Source organism: Ascaphus truei, chromosome 13, assembly GCF_040206685.1.
Source record: "Ascaphus truei isolate aAscTru1 chromosome 13, aAscTru1.hap1, whole genome shotgun sequence".
NCBI classification, from domain to species: Eukaryota; Metazoa; Chordata; class Amphibia; order Anura; family Ascaphidae; genus Ascaphus; species Ascaphus truei.
The window spans coordinates 7,423,603-7,445,587 of NC_134495.1; the positions used below are offsets into that span (position 1 = coordinate 7,423,603).

The following is a 21,985-nucleotide window of genomic DNA, read 5'->3' on the forward strand; positions in this document are numbered from 1 at the left end:
TGTCTTGGCTGGAGCTTTGACCCCCGTGTCCTGGCTGGTGCCTTGACCCCAGTGAAGTGTCCCGGTCTCCTGTTACAGCCCCCTCCCTGCAAATCTTCAAAAATAGGTTCAAGACTTACCCGCTTACCCAGGCATTTGATTAATAAACGACAACCTGTATATCGTTCACCCTATGTTTAATGTATGTAGAATTTTATTTTTTATATAGCGCCAACAGTGTACGCACAGCTGTACAAAAGGACAATACGAGCTAAAGTACAAACAGTGGGGATAAAAGCAGCACGTAAAAGAGAAGCGCTCACCCACAGAGCTTACAATCTATGTGCTTTTATTGTGTTTCTTTACAGCTTTTAATTGTTTTTGTTTCTTGTATTTGCTAAACGCTTTGAGTCCTTGTTACGAATGTGTTAATAAACCCAGCAAACATTGCTTTCTGATGTGGCAAACACCGCTTTCTGATGTGGCAAACACCGCTTTCTGATGTGGCAAACACCCTGGTGCAGCCGCCGCTCTTCTGCTCCTGTTCTGTGCTATATAAAGTTATTATTAACCCTTTGCTATTCAAGATGTCTGCAACACATTGCAATCCATATTGTGAGCCTTTCCGCGCTGCCCGGCACGCCATAGAATTACGTGTCGCCTGATCCTCGTTAGGCGGGGGGGATAAAAGATTGACATCATTTTCACATCCAGTTGGGAGAACTCATTGTTAACCCCTGTGTTGCCACGCAATGTCGTGCCGACCCTGTTGGCAACAGAGTTAACGCACAAACAACCCTAAACTGAAAAATGATATGAAACTGGTTGCAACACTTTATATACATTTTATTTTTCTTATATTCCCTCCGAGTCAATAATACATCACAGTATCGCAGGGACGCGAGACCCAAGGGATCGGTATCGGAGACCTCAGTCGCTTCACTGCGCTGCTCTCCGGATTTCAAGGCGAGTGGTCACTCCATATTTACTTTCTGCAATGTGCTCTTATTATTTACCTGTGCTGGTACGACTGTCTAGTAGCAAACGTTAATGCCACCCTGATTTTGTATTGTACTAATGGATCGCACACAGATGACCTAACAAGTCCAGTGGTTTATAGGCATTTCTCCCCATCATTAGCACAGACTTTCCCAAGGATCTCCACGTCCAATGTCCTCTCCCGCCGAGCGCTGCTTTATGGCAACATGCAACTAGAACCGCTCACTGGCCATTACAGCCACAGGCTCGCATAACAAGCATCGCATCCCAGCAAATCCTGGCCAAAAAGCAATGCTGCAGGGGTGGCCCACTCCAGCTCTCCAGGGTCAACAGGTCAGGTTTTAAGGCTATCCCTGCTTCAGCACAGGTGGTGCACTCAATGACAGCCACCTGTGCTGAAGCAGGGATATCTTTAACCTGACCTGTTGGCGGCCCTTGAGGACAGGCGTTGGCCGCTCCTGTAATGCTTGGTCCTGAAAGCAATGAAGTGTCCATTCGATAGGTGTTTAAATACAAACAAGAATTGCGCCTGCAAATCAATTTCTATACGGAAATAACCTGCAAATAAGTGTCCAATAGGAATCCATTCCTGCCGTTTAAGCCTTTCGTCGCTGGCAGCGAACGCGGCAAGTTCCTCGCGCTGCAGGCGGCGTTAAAACGGGGGCGGCTCGAGTTTCTCCATCAGGGATTTGATCCACGTTGTGCCGTTGATCAACTTGGTGGTGGCGATAATATACTCCGTGCAGCCGTCTTCCATCTGGGACAGGAACCTCAGGGCGGCGATCTCGGCGTACGTCACCCCTCCCAGGAAAAAGATCAAGATCACCTTGTTCTCTCCTTGCTGGCCTGCAAAAGGGCGTCAACAGCACATTACAGTTTTGCCACGCGAATCGTCCGTGCAATAGCACAGCAGTCTTTTTTACAATCGGATCTACAATTTGGACTTTAGAATTTTCCCCCGTAGGCTGGGAATGTCTCAAGTGTTTGTATGCAAAACGCGCAGGGAGAGAAAACGAAATAGGAGCAAAGGAGCAAAGCTGGGTATACATTTCCATGGTTCCCTTCACCGCATCCATGTGGGATCTGTATCGCAGCGTAGACATTTGAAAAGTATCTTCAAATGCGCAGCGTTGGTTTAAAACTAGAAAAAAAATGTATCTTTCAAATTAAAACGTAATGGTTCGATTTCCTAAAAATATACCCTGGAATTCTATGGAAATGGCATCAGCTGCGTGTCGGACTGGGGCATCTGTATGTGGGGCGTTAGGGTTGTGGGGTGCGGGGGCGTAGGTGGGGCAGAGGGCAGGTGATAAATAGGGCACGGTTTGTCGAACAAATATTTGGCTGGGCAGTCTGAGGCTGATTCAGGAAGTGAGGGAGGTGGAGCCCGGCAGAAGAGAGCCCCCTTTCCTGGCCTGTCTTGGGGGGGGGGGGCCGACCCCCGGTGAACTTCCCGGATTCCCTGGAAGGCCAGTCCGCCCCTATATCAGCCAACAAGGATTCCTCACCGTATATATTCACTGGACCAAGTTGCCTGTGAGCTACTTGCACTCCTAAACTCCTAGTAATAAAAATGATTGTTTTTTAACCCAACCGCCCTATGAAATATACCATGAACTGCTGCATTAAATCTAGAAGGGTCAAGGCTGCAGAGTGTAGCAGGTACACTTAAATATGTTTTAAGGTGTTAGGCCCACATTGCCTAAATGGTGCCTTCAAACAAATCGGCCATAAGGTGCTTCATGGGGCTTAACACCATTTAGGAGACATGTTGTAGCCGCCTGCAGCAGAGAAAGGGTGCTGCCATCGTCACGCTAGGACGCAAATCCTTGCCAGCAGCACATTGCTTTTCCCTCATGACATTCACATTGTAGGCCAACTTTACAGGTACACAAATAAACAGGACGAGTTAGACCGAGTTACGTTTCTTTAGCAGTCCGGCAGGTAATGGCTGCCTCTCTTCAAACTGGGGCCCGGGAAGGATCTTAAGAACCTCTTCGATGCTTCTCCATCCGGGCCGAACCAGCACCTGGGCCAGACGCACGCTCAGAGGAGCGTACCCGCTGTACACGTAGGAAATGTCATTGGGGTTCTGGGTAACACAGAAAAGAGGTCGCCAATTACAAGAGAAAACAAACAAACAAGATGCACAATACAAAGGTCACGAGCGCGATGCACTCTATAGGGTAAATAGTACCCAGTCGCAATGCTGTAATAGCAATAAAGGTTTACAGAATATTAAGAGATTGATGCTATTAGTTCGATAACCAAGCGTGCGGCTTCCTTGGTGTAAATCCACGTATATAACCTAATGTACCAGCTGATGTTTCTCCCCATCAATGCCCTGTCCTGTGATCTGCGGACATCCCTAAGGAGCTGCAGGGGGCATTCTGGGCTTGGAGCACAACGGTCATTACTTTCTTAAATTACCACCAGCAGCGTTTTTAGCTGTAGTTTCCCAGCTCAAAGTTACTGAGCGAGTGGTCTCTCTTTCCCCATGGGATCCTGGATTTTGGGGAGGGAGTAGCTCCCCTTCCGTTTGGATTGGGCAGGCCACTCGCTCGGAGAGGTCAGCCCGGTCTGACCCTAGAAAACTAGCACGTGCCCAAGGCGTGCCTGGTCGGGTACACCCACGGCTCATTAATAATGGAGGGCACAAAAATGCTCTTTGCTTCACTCTGTAAATTCCCAACTCGTGTGATATCTGCTGATCAGCAGCTGGTTAATCTGATAATATTACAATCCCAATAACCAACACAATCCCAAACTCATGGCGTTGTGCGTCCCCGTGACCCAGTTATACCTGCTCGTTCACCTCGTCCACCCAAAGGCGCAGGGTTTTCCGGATTGTGGGGTAATTGTTTCGGCTGCCGGTCTGAGGTTTCAAAAGCCCAGCCTTTTCCAGATTGTGTAACGTTAACATGTGTTCATATCCATAGGTCTGTCAGACACACAACACAATCAGTACGCTCGGGAGCGCTGGCAGCTTAAAATAACGTGAGCAACTAAATTCATCAAGAAGAGTTTCCAGCTTCAAATGATTGAAATACATGAAGTGCGCCTTAATGGGTTAAAATAATTAGAATTGGAATGTTTGTTTCCCTGTGAACATCAGACTGTACACACAGTGCTATAGGCATCTCACCCAGAGGCGTTACACCGAAGTATGGCTTAGTGACTAGCTCGGAAAATAGATCAGCCAAGACGACGACAGGTAGATGGGACGAGATGAAACTTTTAGATTGCAAGCTCCTTGGAGCAAAGCTCATTTTACCTACTGAGCCAGTGTAAGGCAATGGAGTAATATTATTGCCCTCACCCCCCCCCCCCCCGGTTGCAGTGTAGAATATATTGCGGCGTTATAAATAAACGATGAGAAGTTTGCCTTGCGTTTCTGCCATGACGTAGCTGCATTTGAGCTCAGAGGGAGGGAGGGAAGAGCATATCCGGAATATACTGTGTTGCATTCAATAATTATTACAATAAAAAGGATGCCCGCTCACCTGCAGAATCTCCTTCTTATAATAGTCCAGCACCTTCTGTTTTAACCCCGTGTTGCACACAGACTGGAGGCAAACTAGTCGCAATATCTTTATCAGGGGATCTTTCTTAGCAATGCAATCCTCTACATATGTATTTACCTAGTGCAAACAGGTGACATCTGTGCATGACTTTCTGCCTTCAAGTAATTACAGGTAAATCTTCGAACAGCACAGGTGAGGTGTGCGCTCCGGCACAGAAGTAGGTTAGCCTCGTTATAAAAGCAAAATGACACTATGGTTTAACCACACAAATGGGATAACCAGAAAGAAACAGCTTCCAGGTTAGAAAAATGCAGCTTACGCCTCTGCCACGGCTCCTTCTGGAAAGTCCTAACCCAGGACCCAGGGCCCAGGCAGTTTATCGTTGGTGTCCCTACATATCCTAGAACTGCACATACCTAGCACATAAAGCAATACCTTCTACTAGGGAAGGAAAGCTTACCCCCTCTACGCTCCCCTCATCGTACTGCGCTCTACTCGGCACGCTCCTCATCATACTGCGCTCTACACGGCACGCTCCCCTCATCGTACTGCGCGCTACTCGGCACGCTCCCCTCATCATACTGCGCTCTACTCGGCACGCTCCCCTCATCGTACTTCGCGCTACTCGGCACGCTCCCCTCATCGTACTGCGCGCTACTCGGCACGCTCCCCTCATCGTACTGCGCGCTACTCGGCACGCTCCCCTCATCATACTGCGCTCTACTCGGCACGCTCCCCTCATCGTACTTCGCGCTACTCGGCACGCTCCCCTCATCGTACTGCGCGCTACTCGGCACGCTCCCCTCATCGTACTGCGCGCTACTCGGCACGCTCCCCTCATCATACTGCGCTCTACACGGCACGCTCCCCTCATCATACTGCGCTCTACACGGCACGCTCCCCTCATCATACTGCGCTCTACACGGCACGCTCTCCTCATCGTACTTTGCTCTACACGGCACGCTCCCCTCATCATACTGCACACTCCCCTCATCATATTAAATTCCCCTCATCATATTGCGCTCCCCCCCTCTCCTCGGCACGCTCCCCTCATCATCGTACTGCGCTCACTATATACAATGTAATTAAATATGGAGAATACAGGCGATATTTACCTATAATATCCCTCAGTACGTGTCCCTCCTAACACATTTTGTACCTCCCGTGCCGATTAGCGCCCCAACGTGCTAAACCTTCATTGTACTGTATGCCGAAGTTTTAGTGGCCAATTTCCGTGACCGCACGCTTTTTGCTACAAACCCGATCTCCAGAAGGAGCGAGCGGTCACTGGCCCTTATTCAGCTGGAGAACGTCCGGTTATTGATACATCATTTTTCATTTTTATAACTATATTCTTCGGAATAGACTAAATGAAACCGATCTGCTCTACGACGTCCGTTCAAACCATGGGTGCAGCATGCAGGGACACTGACCTTATCGGTGTCGCACCCAGACATAAATTCTTGTTCCACTGTCAAATTATCAAAGAAAGGTTCTGAAGCTGAAACACAAAACATTATATTTTAGATTGTAAGCTCCTTGGAGCAAGGCCCCCCTTCCCTGCTGCACCTGTGTATAGCAATGCTGTCATGTTATGGTTGCCTCCACACCTCATCGTACTGCGCTACAGAATATATCGCAGCTTTATATATAAATGATAAAGTGAAATACTTGTGCGAGGCGCATTAGGATCTAGAACGGAGGCTGGAGCTGTACGAACCCCAATTATCCCACATTCCGGATTACAGCAGCAGAACGGGCTGCATTGCGCGGTTTCATTTTAGGTTTGAAGCACGGGGTCTCTCCAGATGAACTATGTTAATTTCAGCTCAGGGGACCCCCTGCACCCAGAGATACTAACCTCCGTAGGGGTGCCCTGTGCAGTTTAAACGTCCCGGTCACGCTGACCAACAGGAAGCCGCAACGGATGACATCACAGCTTCCTATTGGTCCACTGGACATTTAAACGCTGCTATTTCGTTCACACTTCTCTAGCTGCAGAGATACCGACATTCCCCATGGAGGTTTGTATCTCTGGAAACAGGGGGTCCCCGAAGCTGAAATTAGCACAGTTCAGCTCCAGAGACCCCCTGCTTCAAAAACTGTAATAATAAAAATGAGCGCGCACCGCAGCCGGCCGTGTCGCGTTAAACACTAGTTCGGTAAAAAAAGGCTTTTGCTTTAGATTTTTCCCCAATCGCTAAGAGTTTTTGCAGAATCGGGTCCGAAAAAGGAAAAGATTTAAGACACCTCAACATTAAAAAAAATGTAAGAATAGTCGCACAAAATTAAACGTATAAGTGGACTGCGAGCTCTGCACCCTGCGCAGCGCGGCTCTAAAGAACAGAGATTTGTGCTGCTGCAGAAGGAGCAGAACCAAGAGATGGGGGGGGGGGGGGGGGGAAATCACAACGCGGTGCAGCCACTCTCTTTTAACCCCTTGCTAGCCCCTGGCCGGGCACTTACTTGTAATGTCTTTGATGAGCTCAGCGACGGACGTGTGGTTTGCTAGAGACGCTCGTGCCGCTTGCATGTGCGGTAACTGCGAGACGAACTGCTTGATTTCGCCCACGGTCTTTGCGTTGTGTCGCTCCTGTTAGGGGTAAGAAGCGTTGCATCATCAGTCGGCGACATTAGCTTGTAGCAATACACTGATATTGCTTTATAAAAAGGCGTGCAGGCAGAGCGAGCGGTCCTTGTGTTGTACCTCATGTGTTCTACAGGGAGCGGCCAACTCCGGTCCTCAAGGGCCACCAACAGGTCAGGTTTTCAGGATATCCCTGCTTCAGCACAGGTGGCTCAGTCTTCGACTACACCACGGGTGCTGAAGCAGGGACATCCTGAAAACCTGACCTGTTGAGGACTGGAGTTGGCCACCCCTGTGCTATAAGGAGGGTCAATAGCGAAGGTCCGTATTGACCGTTTGGATTCATTAACCCATAATAGAGCTTGTGGAGTCGGAGGGTAAACAATTCAGCAACAGGTTCAACACAGGGTACGATGCATTTTAATAGATCAATATGAGTTGTTGTTTTTTTAAATAGAGATGTAATGTGTACAAGGCTATTATGCTTTTCTGCATCTCTAACTTCTGAAGTTACCGTGGTGACTAAAGACTGCGCCGGGCTCCGGGGAGACCTCCATTTTAACCTCCCAGACACGTCATATTTCAAACGCTTATATCTCCTGAACAGAGCGTCGGTTTATAAAAACAACAACCGGGTTGGAAAGGGCAAGAATAGATTAAATGCCCCCCAAACTGGTGCGAAGCGCTGATCGCTGCCTTAAAACATAACAGGTACTTTCTTCTTGCTTTCTCAGTATTCATGAAGAGAACCGTGAAGTCTTGAACGACCGACTGCATCAAAAAGAACAATTTGTGCCAGAGACCAGCAACATGGTTTTGCAGTGCACTGCAAACCTCCAACATCCCCCACCCCGTCCAAACACGCCCCACCCCGTCCAAACACATTGGGACCAGCTGTGCAGCTGGAGGAATCCCCACGCTATGCAACACCCTCTAACCTTTATGGGACCAGCTGTGCGGCCGGACCCCGACCCATTCTCCATCCCACAAGGATTTTGTTTCACCATTATCCCTCATTCCCTCTAGCGTGTAAGCTCCCAGGATAACGGCCCTCATTACTCCTTTGTATGCAACTCCGTTTAAGTAATGATCAGATCTCTGTACCCCCATTGTACCGCACCGCGGAACGTGTTGGTACTGTACAAATAAAAGACAGTATAATAATTACCTCTCTGGGTAAGTGGTTCAAAGTTGTCACAAACTATTGACACAAATCTAGCTCTCCAAACTCAGTGCAGCTTTGAGAAGATTGCACAACCTCAACAGTGCCGTTTATAAACGCACAAACACTCACAGATTGTATGATTCCGTTAGCAAAAGGATTCATGCGTAAGGCCCTCGTGGGAAGTAACAGATTCGGGCGAGCCTCGGCATGAAGGTGATAATAACGTCTGGTTCTTAAAACCTCCCCCAGGAGTTTTCTGGGCTCATTATCACCTATCACAGACATGCCTCTCGTTAGATCACGTTATTTAAACTCCACGTGAAGTAATAGCATGGCATAGCCAAACGGAATCCATATCTCTATGGAATTATTTGCTGCTGGTCTTACACAGGGTTATAACAAAAAGGTTGAGTTACAGAAAATGCGAATAAAGTGGGTTTTGCTGGGATATGTTACCATATTCTTGACCATCACGGCCACTGAATCTTATGGAAACAGTGCGATATTCTGCGTCCGAACAGGCTAGGTGGTGATATCCAGGGAAGTGTCACTCACTACCACTTTATGCAAGAAGAGCACAAAAAACCTGAAAAGTATACTTCTCCCTCAATGTTATATGTATAATATAACTGCTTGCCGGGTGCCGGTACATTCTCTAAATGCAGAGGTCTCAGCCCGTGGCTCACTAGGCCTCACACGGAAGGCAGCTGTGGCCCTCAAACACAGATTTATTTTACACGTCACCGATTATTTTTACGGAATATGTGAGGTCATTAAAGTTTGTGTCCAATTCCCATGTACACAACTAAGTTACGGGGAGTAAAATGGTGACAAAAACCCTGCACGCTAGAGCGTGCGGCAGTGATAATAAACACTTGAGACGTGTAAACATGCTCATACAAATCCACAGATCGGTCTTACCCAATAATCACACAGCATACCGTGCTTACACTGCCGAAAAGGATCCTGGGTAATGACATGCAAACAAGCCCTCACCCATCCACTCACTGCCCAATTCCCATGAGATTTATGATGCTAAAAAGCAATGAGGCACTTTAATAACATCAACATAACCACGGTCCTGAACGTCAACCGCATGTCTTCTTTAGAAAGTATAGAGGGCGCTTTGCTGGCGTCTCAGGCATAAAACGGGGAGAAACATAGCTCTTGCCTTGCACAGACACGCCGCGGTTCCTGTGTGTTCCCTGCTCAGAGACGCCACGGTTCCTGTGTGTGTTCCGTGCACCGACACCTGCGTGTGTTCCCTGCTCAGAGACGCCACGGTTCCTGTGTGTGTTCCGTGCACCGACACCTGCGTGTGTTCCCTGCTCAGAGACGCCACGGTTCCTGTGTGTGTTCCGTGCACCGACACCTGAGTGTGTTCCCTGCTCAGAGACGCCGCGCTTCCTGTGTGTGTTCCGTGCACCGACACCTGTGTGTGTTCCCTGCTCAGAGACGCCACGGTTCCCGTGTGTGTTCCGTGAACCGACACCTGTGTGTGTTCCCTGCTCAGAGACGCCACGGTTCCCGTGTGTGTTCCGTGCACCGACACCTGTGTGTGTTCCCTGCTCAGAGACGCCGCGCTTCCTGTGTGTGTTCCATGCACCGACACGTGTGTGTTCCCCGCACAGACGCCGCGGTTCCCGTGTGTGTTCCCCGCTCAGAGACGCAGCGGTTCCCGTGTGTGTTCCCCGCACAGAGACGCCGCGGTTCCCGTGTGTGTTCCCCGCACAGACGCCGCGGTTCCCGTGTGTGTTCCCCGCACAGACGCACCGCGGTTCCCGTGTGTTCCCCGCACAGACGCCGCGGTTCTCGTGTGTTCCCCGCACAGATGCCGCGGTTCCCGTGTGTGTTCCCCACACAGACGCCGCGGTTCCCGTGTGTGTTCCCCGCACAGACGCCGCGGTTCCCGTGTGTTCCCCGCACAGACGCCGCGGTTCCCGTGTGTGTTCCCCGCACAGACGCCGCGGTTCCCGTGTGTGTTCCCCGCACAGACGCCGCGGTTCCCGTGTGTTCCCCGCACAGACGCCGCGGTTCCCGTGTGTTCCCCGCACAGACGCCGCGGTTCCCGTGTGTGTTCCCCGCACAGACGCCGCAGTTCCCATGTGTGTTCCCCGCACAGACGCCGCGGTTCCCGTGTGTGTTCCCCGCCCAGACGCCGCAGTTCCCATGTGTGTTCCCCGCCCAGACGCCCTGGTTCCCGTGTGTGTGTTTTCCCTGCACAGACGCCGCGGTTCCCGTGTGTGTTCCCCGCCCAGACGCCCTGGTTCCCGTGTGTGTGTTTTCCCTGCACAGACGCCGCGGTTCCCGTGTGTGTTCCCCGCCCAGACGCCCTGGTTCCCGTGTGTGTGTTTTCCCTGCACAGACGCGCCGCGTGTGTTCCCTGCTCAGAGACGACACGGTTCCTGTGTGTGTGTGTTCCCTGCACAGACACACCGCGGTTGCTGTGTGTGTGTGTGTGTTCCCTGCACAGACACACCGCGGTTGCTGTGTGTGTGTGTTCCCTGCACAGACACACCGCGGTTGCTGTGTGTGTGTGTTCCCTGCACAGACACGCCGCGGTTGCTGTGTGTGTGTGTGTGTGTGTGTTCCCTGCACAGACACGCCGCGGTGTGTGTGTGTTCCCTGCACAGACACGCCGCGGTTGCTGTGTGTGTGTGTTCCCTGCACAGACACGCCGCGGTTGCTGTGTGTGTGTGTGTTCCCTGCACAGACACGCCGCGGTGTGTGTGTGTTCCCTGCACAGACACGCCGCGGTTGCTGTGTGTGTGTGTTCCCTGCACAGACACGCCGCGGTTGCTGTGTGTGTGTGTGTTCCCTGCACAGACACGCCGCGGTTGCTGTGTGTGTGTGTGTTCCCTGCACAGACACGCCGCGGTGTGTGTGTGTTCCCTGCACAGACACGCCGCGGTGTGTGTGTTCCCTGCACAGACACGCCGCGGTTGCTGTGTGTGTGTTTTCCCTGCACAGACACGCCGCGGTTCGTGTGTGTGTGTTCCCTGCACAGACACGCCGCGGTTGCTGTGTGTGTGTGTGTGTTCCCTGCACAGACATGCCGCGGTTGCTGTGTGTGTGTGTGTTCCCTGCACAGACACGCCGCGGTTGCTGTGTGTGTGTGTGTGTGTTCCCTGCACAGACACGCCGCGGTTGCTGTGTGTGTGTGTGTTCCCTGCACAGACACGCCGCGGTTGCTGTGTGTGTGTGTGTGTTCCCTGCACAGACATGCCGCGGTTGCTGTGTGTGTGTGTGTGTGTTCCCTGCACAGACATGCCGCGGTTGCTGTGTGTGTGTTCCCTGCACAGACACACCGCGGTTCGTGTGTGTGTTCCCTGCACAGACACACCGCGGTTGCTGTGTGTGTGTGTTCCCTGCACAGACACACCGCGGTTGCTGTGTGTGTGTGTGTGTGTGTGTTCCCTGCACAGACACGCCGCGGTTGCTGTGTGTGTGTGTTCCCTGCACAGACACGCCGCGGTGTGTTACCTCGAACGCTGCGGATATAACTTTGGCCTTCTTGCTCAGCACTGAACCCACAGCATTGAAGTTCTTGTCTCGGATCTCTGCGTACAGCTCCTCTGCAGAGTTCAGCGGGAGTTTCTTTGGTTCTGTAGGGAGGTCCTTGCCGGTCTCACCCGGCTTTTTGGGGGCAAACTTATCCGGAGGAAGCTTCACGTGACCTGTTATAAAATGCACAGTTACGCTCAACCAATAAAAAAAAAAAACTTAACCACATTCATCAACATTCCTCCCTGGTGTTCTTAGTTTAAAGCTGCAGTCGGCAGCGAACGCTATTTTATTTTTACTTACTGCAAGACTAGCGGTTCCCAACCTTTACTACCTTGTGCCGTGAACCTGTGATTAATTAATCTAACTGCGAATCATCAGAATAATCGCTATCCAAGCTGAGCGCCCGATCGCGGGCAGTATATAGTGTGCTGAGCTCGTTGGTGGAACACACGCTTAATAAGAGCCCGAACTGCCCCTCAGTGTGTGCAGGCAGCATGGGGGGGGGGGGGGTATAGCCGTCACACACTGTGGGGGCTTCCAAAGTCATGTCCCACAATGCCTTGCGGCTGTGGGTGCAAAGCATTGTGGGGAGCTCCTGCTGTTCTGTGCACCTCACGACTGGAACAACCTACCAGAGACTCAGAGCGGCCTCCAGTTTAAGTAAAATGACAAGACGTCCCGGGTTTTTGTCCTTTCCCAGTGTCCCGAAACGCATAGAAATTCCCCGGTTTTCAGCCGGCGCTTGCCGTTCGCACGTGTGACATTTTTCCCGGGAAAAATATGGTCACCCGAAGTTTAAGTGTTATTTCAAGATTTAAGCCGTCTCACATTTTAATCTTGTCTATCACATACGCCCAGAACATATCTCCAGCGGTCCCAAATACCTGTAAATGTAATGTACAGTCCCTGTTCATTTAATATAACTGTAGCTATGTATTGTCACCATAACTCTGTGCCCAGGACATAGAAAATTAACTTTACCCCTCAATGTATTACTTCCCGGTAAAACGTTTTATAAATTCATAAATGGACGGCGATACCACCCACGCTAAGGTGCAGTTTGGGGCCCAATTGCGCAGTCCCCACACGGCTTAGAACCCATTATACAGTACTTCCTGGGATCCAGCATTACAGATCTCCGAGGCGAACCCCCTGGCAACACCCCTTAAACCCCCTATTTGGAAAGGGGGGGTGGTGAGGTTCTTCTTGCCCTTAACAAGCGAAGCTTTGTTCGTGAGTAATAAGAATTTAAAATATTAGGTGGAGGTTAAAATAGAGCTCGCCCAGAGGCCTGTGCGGCCTACAGGTTACCGTGGCAACCTCAGAAGCTTAAAAACCCCACAACATACTCCAAGGGGAACGTACGAACATTATAGGAGTTAAACTCATACAGGCTTCTGGAGAGGGTCGCTGGTTTGAGAGGGGAAGAGGTTCCTGGCACTCGGGCTTTGCAAAAAGGTAAATTTATTACAGTCAAAAATCCAACGTTTCGACTGCCACACCGTCTTTATCAAGGTGAGCGCGGGGGCAGGGTGAGACTGGGTGGCAGTCGAAATGTTGGATTTTTTTGGCTGTAATAAATGACCTTTTCGCAAAGCCCGAGTGCCAGGATTCTCTTCCTTATCGTGTATATGTATGGGACCTGCAGGACAGTCCCTGACTGTGAGCACCGGCAGCTGACTTTGGCTTAACAAGTAAGATGCGTGCCAGTTATACCTCCGTGGTTTAAGAGAGGAACATATTTAGTTATGAGAACATTCAGAGGGCATTAAGCCTCCTCGTATTTTCTTTTACAAACATCGGGCCATGATGCTATTCCCCCGCTCTGCCAGTGAAAGGGTTAGACCCTATTCCGAAACAACATCCACAAACTGAACGGGGAAATACTTTCCTCCTCATCACTCGTAATGTTAAATCCGAGATGGGAGAAAATTAAATGCTCATCACTGGCCGGCGTCTTATTGTAAGAATACATTAAATAATTCCCCATCAGCAGCACGTCCTCATTCAGCGACTGGTAATTAATGGGTCATATTTGTGCAATTAGAATACTTCATTACTACCAAGTAAAACATGTATTTATGACGACCTCTCCCGCCCTTTCCGCGCAGCAGAAACAACATGAATGCAGAGTTTCACACTGCTTGTTTCTTTAATATCAGAACTGAGGGGGATCTGTCTGGGGTCCTCCAATGCCAACCCCACCCACCCATTACCCCGCAAAATGTGTGCTTACTGGGGCACCAGATTGGGAGAGGACTGGAAGACGTCACAACTTGCAACTGGTGACCCTGTGACCATATTTTTGTTTTTTCTCTGTCAAAACCAGCACCAAAAAAAAAAACCCTGGGGAACTAGGAGAGTCCCCGGACATCGAGAGACCATGGATATCCCACGTAAAAGGTAAAAATAATAAAATAACAAACGTTTCATTTGGTGGCAGAAAGAAGGGTGAGAAACTGCCGCTGTCATTTCTCAGGACTACTGCCTAAAATACAAGGCTCCCCCGTCTCCCACCATCGAGCAATGGCTACAAGTATGCGTTGGTTTGCTCTTTCACAAGCCCACCTCTTCCCTTTCCTCTCTCTTCCGTTTTTTTATATCATTAAATTACAAACAGTTACGAGAGCGGAACCCCATAAGCGGAGATGCGGCTGGGGAGAGAACAAAGCCTGTGCATTTGGAAAGTAGAAATCCCTCAATAGGCAGCAGAAAGCATCCGCCCCTACGGACCAGCAGCGTACCCATATACCGCGGACTTTTTACTGTCAGTACCGGAGGCGGCTGCGACACTACATTGCATTCCCAAAAACAGGACATGGATCCCCAGGGTGGTGCGGAGGTGAACGTACTATTCTGAATTCCGTAGACCTCATCGATGAGCCCTTCGTACGTCAGCTGCGTCGCCAACGGCGTCAACAGATCCACGTTACGGTCGAGCAGCAGAAGGGTGTCGAACACGGGGCAGATGGCGTTCTGGCTGCCGCATAATTCTCTCTTCATTCTGATCATCATATTTGCCACATGCTGGAGAGGACGATGAAAACAGGTTTATTTCCCCTCGCTGTACAAAAGATTCTTTACGATGTGTCCGTGTGAAGGGGATACATCATTATTAACCTCTGTGCTAGAAGAGGGCTCAGCAACGCATTGCTTACAAAGGGATTGATTGTAGATGGGGACATCTACCCCGATTAGTTTTCTTAGCCCCTACATCTGGAATCCCGCGGCACTATCAGAAGATCGAGGACCTCTTTAAGCAGGTTTGTGATAGTTGATGCTGTTCGTGTCACGATTTCCCCTGCAATAGGAGAGAACGCATGCACCATAGCGCCCGCTACAGCGAAACCGCATCATGTCCAAACTTGTCTGGGCTTTAAAAGCCAGATGTGCCACAAATTCCCCATGGGCCCAAACTGCAAATGGATTAGGATTTCTTTAAATAAATAAGGAACACTTTGTATCGTGCGCTTGCAGGGAATAATAAACATATTCCCTAGATACACAGATCACATCATCACCTTAAACTTCTGTTTGAAAGCAATATGTTTGTTATACCCTGCAAGCGCATGGTTCACAAGGCACGATACAAAGTTTCTTATTTAAAGATTCTAGGCCTAGGGTAAGCGGCATGTAGCACCCGTCCCATACCACTTGGTAGCACCCGTCCCATACCACTTGGTAGCACCCGTCCCATACCACTTGGTAGCACCCGTCCCATACCACTTGGTAGCACCCGTCCCATACCACTTGACGTCACCATTTCCTAAACCTATTCACTGCCAGAGAATACAGCAAAGATGTCTCATTTTGCAATAGTCTGGTGAGATTTTAATCATTATTGTTTTGTTTTTTTTAAGAAGAGGACCAGTACTCATAATCAGTTTCTAAATCCCACTGGCATGACCCCGAGACGCTTTCAAACACAGAAAAATACCCACCGCAGGACAAGGACTGTCTTGTTAAATATTATTACTGTAGATTAAAAAAAAAATGCTGTGTTTGTTGTTTAATCCCTGACTTCAGTGCAATGATTTTACAAAGCGTCACAGGGGCTGCAGTGTACAGCAACACTTGGTACTATACACAGTTCATTCATGTTCCTCCTAACAACAATTCCATCCACCATGTGTCCTACAAGGCAACATTGGCCCTTCTGCCGGCATGTGTATTGCTTTATGCTTGGGGGCTGGAGGAGCTAGAAGTAGGGGTACAGGGGGTGGGGGATGAGCTGGAACTGTGGGTGCGGGGGGGGGGAATATCTGGAACCCCTCTCCCCAGGGTTATGCCTTTTTACATTATGGCACTATGTGTGTGTCACAGATTTCATAGATACAGCCCCCCCACCCACAAAGAGTTCCTGCCCTCCTGAATACATAGGTGGCTTGGGGTTTCTGACATTAAACTGCACTATGAGGAGGTCGGCTTATGATTCACAAGAAAACTCTCCAAGAGTAAAATACTGGGTTGATATTGAAACCACACGCTCTGGAGCTACAAATGCCTACAACGTGTGTCTCTAAGAAGGTGCCACAGTGTGGCATACACCATGAAGTAGTGAAGGAGAAGGCCGTCTTACCCGGGCATTCTCTCCTTTCCCACATATCTGAGGAATGGTCCCATACAGGGACTGCAAAGTCATGAGTCCTTTAGCTGCGTGATACAGGCTGGTCTGGTCATTCTCCAAGGTGCATTCCTACAGGGAGAGGTTCATTACATGCTTTACTGGTACAGACACGCAGACACGCAGACACGCAGACACACAGACACACACACAGACACACAGACGTTGGAGTAACTTAAAAACAGCAAGTCCCCCCCCCCCTCAGTATAACTCCATGTGAGTATCTTGCCCCCTGAACATATCCTATCTTATTTATTTCTTTGCTTTTCCAGTGTTAATAACATAACATTTTAACATGTAGCTGTTTCTGAGGTTACCATGGTAACCTTTAGCCTGCAGGGGAGAGCTCCATTTTAACTTCCTGGACACTGAATATTTCAAATCTCCCAAACGAAGCGTCAGATAAACATAACGTAGGAATTTTCTTAAAAAAAAATGAAATAAAAAGGAGTTGACTCATTGCGGAGCGCTTGTTGGAATGTGTTTCAGACGGATTAAAGTAATATTTATGCTACTAAATTAGAAAGAGGGTGAATTTCACCAATAATTGACGTGTGCTATAAGGCCACAATCGCAGTACACTTCCCATATTACATAGGGAGGTGGAAATGTTGACATTTCAGAACATCCCGATTTAGGATGAATGCAATTAAATCTTAAAGGCAACCTACTTGGACAAGCATGTAACAAATACGGATTCCGAAACACCAACTTCCAGCAAAAAAATAAAAATAAAAACCCGGAAAGGAAGCATGATTTTGTATTGAATTGCACCTCTTGCAGCAGCCCAGCCACAGATCCGATACAAAGGCAACCCAAAGGAAGGGTAGAAATAAAAGTGCCCAGATAAACACTGAATTCAAACATGTGTCAATGTTATCCCATTGTTAACACGGATACAGATTGTAACATCAGTGTTTGTTGTTAAATAAACTGAACACACAAGAAAAAAACAACAAAATAAAACCCCAACCATAAATAAACCAGACCTGTCATAACCGCTCCCCCTTTTCTGTAGTGACCTCTGTTCAGATAACATCTCGTTTTATAGCCCCCTCCCCCCTCTCTGCCCCCCGATCCTGCAAATGATGACTTACTTTGAAAGCATTTTCAGACTCCATGGATAACAGATCTCCATCAAAAGGGATCAAGTCCAGACTGTATTCCTCCCGGTAATAGAATGATCCCAGCACACCGAGATCCTTCAGCCTCTGCTCACACAGCAAGCTGCGGCGAGGCACGAACAAGATGTGGAAGTCCCTCTGCATGAAGCGCCCCTTATCTTCTCTACAACAGGAATGGGTTCAGTGTAAGGCAGAAAGGAAACAGCGCAAAGAACATGCACAGCTACAATATCAAGGGAAAGGGTGCAAGTTGAAGCTGGCATTGAAGCGCCCAGTGCAAACCCCAGTATCAGCTCCTTGTGACCTTGAAAAAAATCCCTGTACCCCAGGAAGCAAACGGAAACCTGGGTCTGATGTACAGCACTGTGTACACTGCAGTGCTATAGAAGAAAAGGCTGTATTACTATATAATCATGCCATTTTTATGCTATGCATTAATGTCACCCCCCTGTCAGTCTTTTGATTGACTTTTAGGTGATGGCAATTGTTTTTTTAGCCGACAGCACAAACTAATAGTACATAAACCATTGATAAATGCGGAACACCATATACCTCCGTATGTTATCAGCAATTATATCCATTAGTTCAAGCCTGGGCCGGACCAGAAATATAATGTTTTTAACATCTGATGTGGGAAGCGGCCCGGCCTTAAGCGTAAACATTTTTTCCACTTCATGTTCCTGTAAATAAAAAATAATAAGTTAGCCCAAATGCTGACGTTCAGTATATTATATTATGAGACTCAATTACAACCACTGTTAAAAAGGAAAGTGTCACCTTTAGTAGAGAATACTGTGCAATTAATCCAAAAGGTCCAGTCAGATACTCATCCCACACAATCGCCTGCAAGAGAGCAAAATATCTATAAATATCCTTTACAAAGTTACGTCATGCGATTAAAATACAACCCTTGTATGTAACCCTGGTCTGCAGACACATTGTATGTAAATCTGGTCTGCACAGTGTATGTAAGCCTGGGTTGCACAGACATTTTATGCAGCAATGAAACAATCTCATGACATTCACCCACTTATTTTTAGAGTGCTTGATTTAAATGGTATTATATTATGTAGGGATTAGCGCTTTTTAAGCACATTTCTTTTTGTGTTAGATTGATTTAAATGGTATTAAAAAGGAATACAGTGTCTATTTGCCGTGTGTCGAAGCACTGAAGGGTTTGGTGAATGGATGTAATCCCTTAGGGATGTTATATAGTGCACGTGCCGCACACGTTTTGTAAGTATACTGTGCGCGACTGGTGTATGTATGTGTGTATATTTTCAAATAAATAAATCCTGTAATATTTTTTTTAATAACGTTGTACACACACACACACACACACACACACACACACACACACACACACACACACACACACACACACGTTGACAAAGTTCCATACCAGGAAAGAAAAGCGTCAGAGTTGGTTTTTGTCATGTGTACTTACACTTTTGCCCATTAAACTCTTCGTTTTTAATTAATTGCACTTGGGGTCTCTAATTACTACCGGTGAGCAGTGAACCACCTTTGCTACAATTTTTTCTATAAACGCAGTAGCCCAAGCACGCTGCCTAGAGGTCACACTCGACTCCTCTCACATTCGAAACTTATCTAAAACCTGTCGCTTTTTCCTCTGCAATATAACAAAGATACGCCCTTTCCTCTGTTGCTCGACTGCTAAAACTCTGACTCAGACCCTCATTCTCTCCCGTCTCGATTACTGTAACCTCCTGCTGTCCGGCCTTCCTGCCTCTCACCTGTCTCCCCTACAATCTATCCTAAACGCTGCTGCCAGAAATCGCTCTACTCATTCCTAAATCTGTCTCAGCGTCTCCCCTGCTGAAATCCCTCTCCCGGCTTCCTATCAAATCCCGCATCTCACACTCAATTCTCCTCCTCACTTTTAAAGCTTTACACTGCTCTGCCCCTCCTTACACCTCAGTCCTAATTTCTCGCTATGCACCATCTCAACTCTTGCGTTCTGCTCAAGGATGTCTTCTTTCTACCTCTTTGTATCTAAAGCCCTCTCCCGCCTTAAACCTTTCCCACTGACTGCCCCACACCTCTGGAATGCCCTTCCCCTCAATACCCAACAAGCACCCTCTCTATCCACCTTTAAGACCCACTTGCTTAAAGAATCATATGAGTAGCATCGTGGCTAATACTACACAATACATAAACCTTGGCCCCTTGCAGACGCACTTACCAGAACGCCCTCCTACGGTATCTATACGTTCTTCTTAAGCTCTTCGGAGCAGGGACTCCTCTAATGAAACGCTACTTTTATGTCTGAAGCATTTATTCCCATGTTCTGTTATTTATATGATTGTCACGCGTATTACTGCTGTGAAGCGCTATGTACATTAATGGCGCTATATAAAGACATACAATGCATACTCATCACAGTGAATCGGGAAGGTGTGTTTTGGGAGGGGTGCAATAGTAATTTAAAGCCGAGTGCTCTGAGGCAGGGGGACATAACTCAAGTCCTCAAGCTCCAACAGGTCAGGTTTTCAGGATATCCCAGACTGAGCCTCTGATTGAGCCTCCTGTGCTGAAGCAGGGATCACCTGAAACCCTGACCTGTTGGGAGGCAGGGGGGGGGGGACTGCGGTTGAGCCCCCCTGCTGCTCACCTTGCTCCCCGCACACTTATCCAGGAACTCCCGCAGCTCCCTCCGCACCGCTTCCCTCAGCACATTCAGGTTCACCCGTCCGCAGGACAGGTGCGCAGACATCTTGGAAGGGGGCTTCTCTGACAGGCAAGAATCACGTGACAGGGATCGTGTCACGTGACAGGCAGGACATGACATCGCACGCCCTCCTGTTTCAGCTTCCTGGGTGTGCGCTGCCCACCCGCTGCTTCAGTTCCCTTAACTAAAATGGCGTCGGGAGTTGCCTTCCGGTGAATACTCACGTGGTCTTGTGGACGTGACGCAACCACCAGAGCGCCAACCTTGTAACCTAGCAACGTGTACTGTACCTGCAGGCAAAGGGACAGCTGTTCCATTACCACGTGCTGATTTTGAAATAAAATATATCTATATTATAATATACACACACACATCTATGATTATCAATAAATATATTTGTCAAACTATAGCCAATGCATTTTATTATGTTACTGATACTACTTAAAAAAACGGAATATTCTGAGAATAGGTGTATTTTTTCAATTTCAAAACAGCATCATTTTACTTTTTTTTCTATATTTACATTATTGTTTATTGTAACAAAATGTAACTCAATTAAAAGATGTAAAAAAAAAATAGTATAGGCTATTAATATCTGCCTACAGTATATTGGCGTCAAGAGGCTGACTCTCATACTTGCCGCTTGCAGGCCCGCTGGCGTCATCTTCTTGACCCTCATTGCAGTCACTCACTACTGCAAAATCCTGCGTCCTTTTCACAGTGAGTCGCATAAGGCTACATTATAGTACTTGCGCCCGCATGACGGACCGCATAGCCTGGCGCACGCCTGTTGCTCGAGCGATGGGTGAACTGAGGTGCAGGTGATTGGGGAGGCGGGGCGGATGCGTCACTAGACTGGTTCGCCGTGATTGGCTGAATACACAATACACGGTCGTTGCTTGAAAAGACAACATTTTTTGTCTTTTCAAAACACGTCGCGCCATTGCGCTCTGTCGTGCGCAAACTAGGGGCGGCCTCATAGGGATTCTGCATTTTGTTCTTGTCGTGCACACGTGAGCACCATCGCACGGACTATAATCTCAGCCTAACTGTGAAGGAAGCTGCTCTCATCTCCAGCGGGTTATTTTAGCAATGACCTCTTTTGGAGCCAGATCACTTCACCCTGCACAGTTCAACGCAGTGCGAGAGTTTTAATATCTGCCCCAAAACCTATTCTTCAGCTGTCTGACACAATGCCTTCTATATTCCTCTGTATTCCCCTGCCCACGTTATGCCTCTGCATTATTTCATAATGCAGTCTGTATCGCTTCCCATTTAAAGGACAATACAGGAAAGGGTGAGAAAACCTCACGTTTGTTTACAGGCTGCTATTTTCCCAGCAATATTGTCAGAATCTCAATCTTGATGCTGAAGTTCCAGAAACAGGACGATCGTGTGGTTATTTCAAGCCTTCGGCCTTGCATTTTAGATCACGGCTTGCTTCACCTATTTTATCAGCATGCTAAATCCCATCATATGTTTCCAGCCCAACTTTTAACGGGTTATTCCAGCGACTGTGCAACAAACCCAGAAGGCTGGTGCCCGCCTAAAAAAAAACAAAATGTAGGAAGTAAACTGTTCGTGTTTATTGTTGGATCACTATTTAAAGATATTAGCCAGGGAATGGAATGCCCTCCCCACATCCATCAGAAAGAGCAAAGACCTTCCCACTTTCAGAAAACGGCTCCAGACTTGGCGCGTTGAAATCGCTGTTCCCAACCTAGATTGAGTCTTCGCTCCACCGTTGGAGTTTTTCAAAAGAAAGCGCATAGGGGCAGGTTTTG

The 21,985-nt window shown here is 48.3% G+C and overlaps 1 protein-coding gene across 3 annotated transcripts; it reads right to left on the reverse strand.

Annotated features, from left to right (window-relative positions):
- Positions 1-159: 159 nt before the first annotated feature.
- VPS33A (VPS33A core subunit of CORVET and HOPS complexes) lies at positions 160-20,328 on the reverse strand. 3 transcript variants are annotated; one of them, XR_012787715.1, is made up of 14 exons: positions 20,145-20,327; positions 18,287-18,352; positions 18,062-18,189; positions 17,483-17,672; positions 16,341-16,457; positions 14,614-14,788; positions 11,738-11,931; positions 6,969-7,095; positions 5,936-6,003; positions 4,482-4,619; positions 3,782-3,919; positions 2,902-3,070; positions 1,396-1,824; positions 160-1,331 (listed from the first exon to the last, which is right to left on the reverse strand). XR_012787715.1 is itself a non-coding variant. In XM_075568251.1 (13 exons), exons 1-13 carry the CDS (start codon positions 20,319-20,321, stop codon positions 1,631-1,633), a joined length of 1,881 nt encoding a protein of 626 aa, XP_075424366.1. In that variant the 5' UTR covers positions 20,322-20,327; the 3' UTR covers positions 160-1,630. The 3 variants fall into 3 exon arrangements, 2 of the variants coding, with proteins under 2 accessions (XP_075424366.1, XP_075424367.1); XM_075568251.1 differs by having other exon boundaries at positions 160-1,824; XM_075568252.1 differs by lacking the exons at positions 160-1,331; positions 1,396-1,824 and adding an exon at positions 2,425-2,539 and having other exon boundaries at positions 20,145-20,328.
- Positions 20,329-21,985: the final 1,657 nt, after the last annotated feature.

Coding starts and splice junctions, on each gene's coding strand:
- VPS33A (XM_075568251.1), bottom strand. CDS start 20,321: ATGTCATGTCCTGCCTGTCACGTGACACGATCCCTGTCACGTGATTCT. Junction 18,353..20,144: donor ATAAGTGTGCGGGGAGCAAG/GTGAGCAGCAGG, acceptor GCTCTCTTGCAG/GCGATTGTGTGGGATGAGTA. Junction 3,071..3,781: donor TGGACGAGGTGAACGAGCAG/GTATAACTGGGT, acceptor TGTGTTACCCAG/AACCCCAATGACATTTCCTA.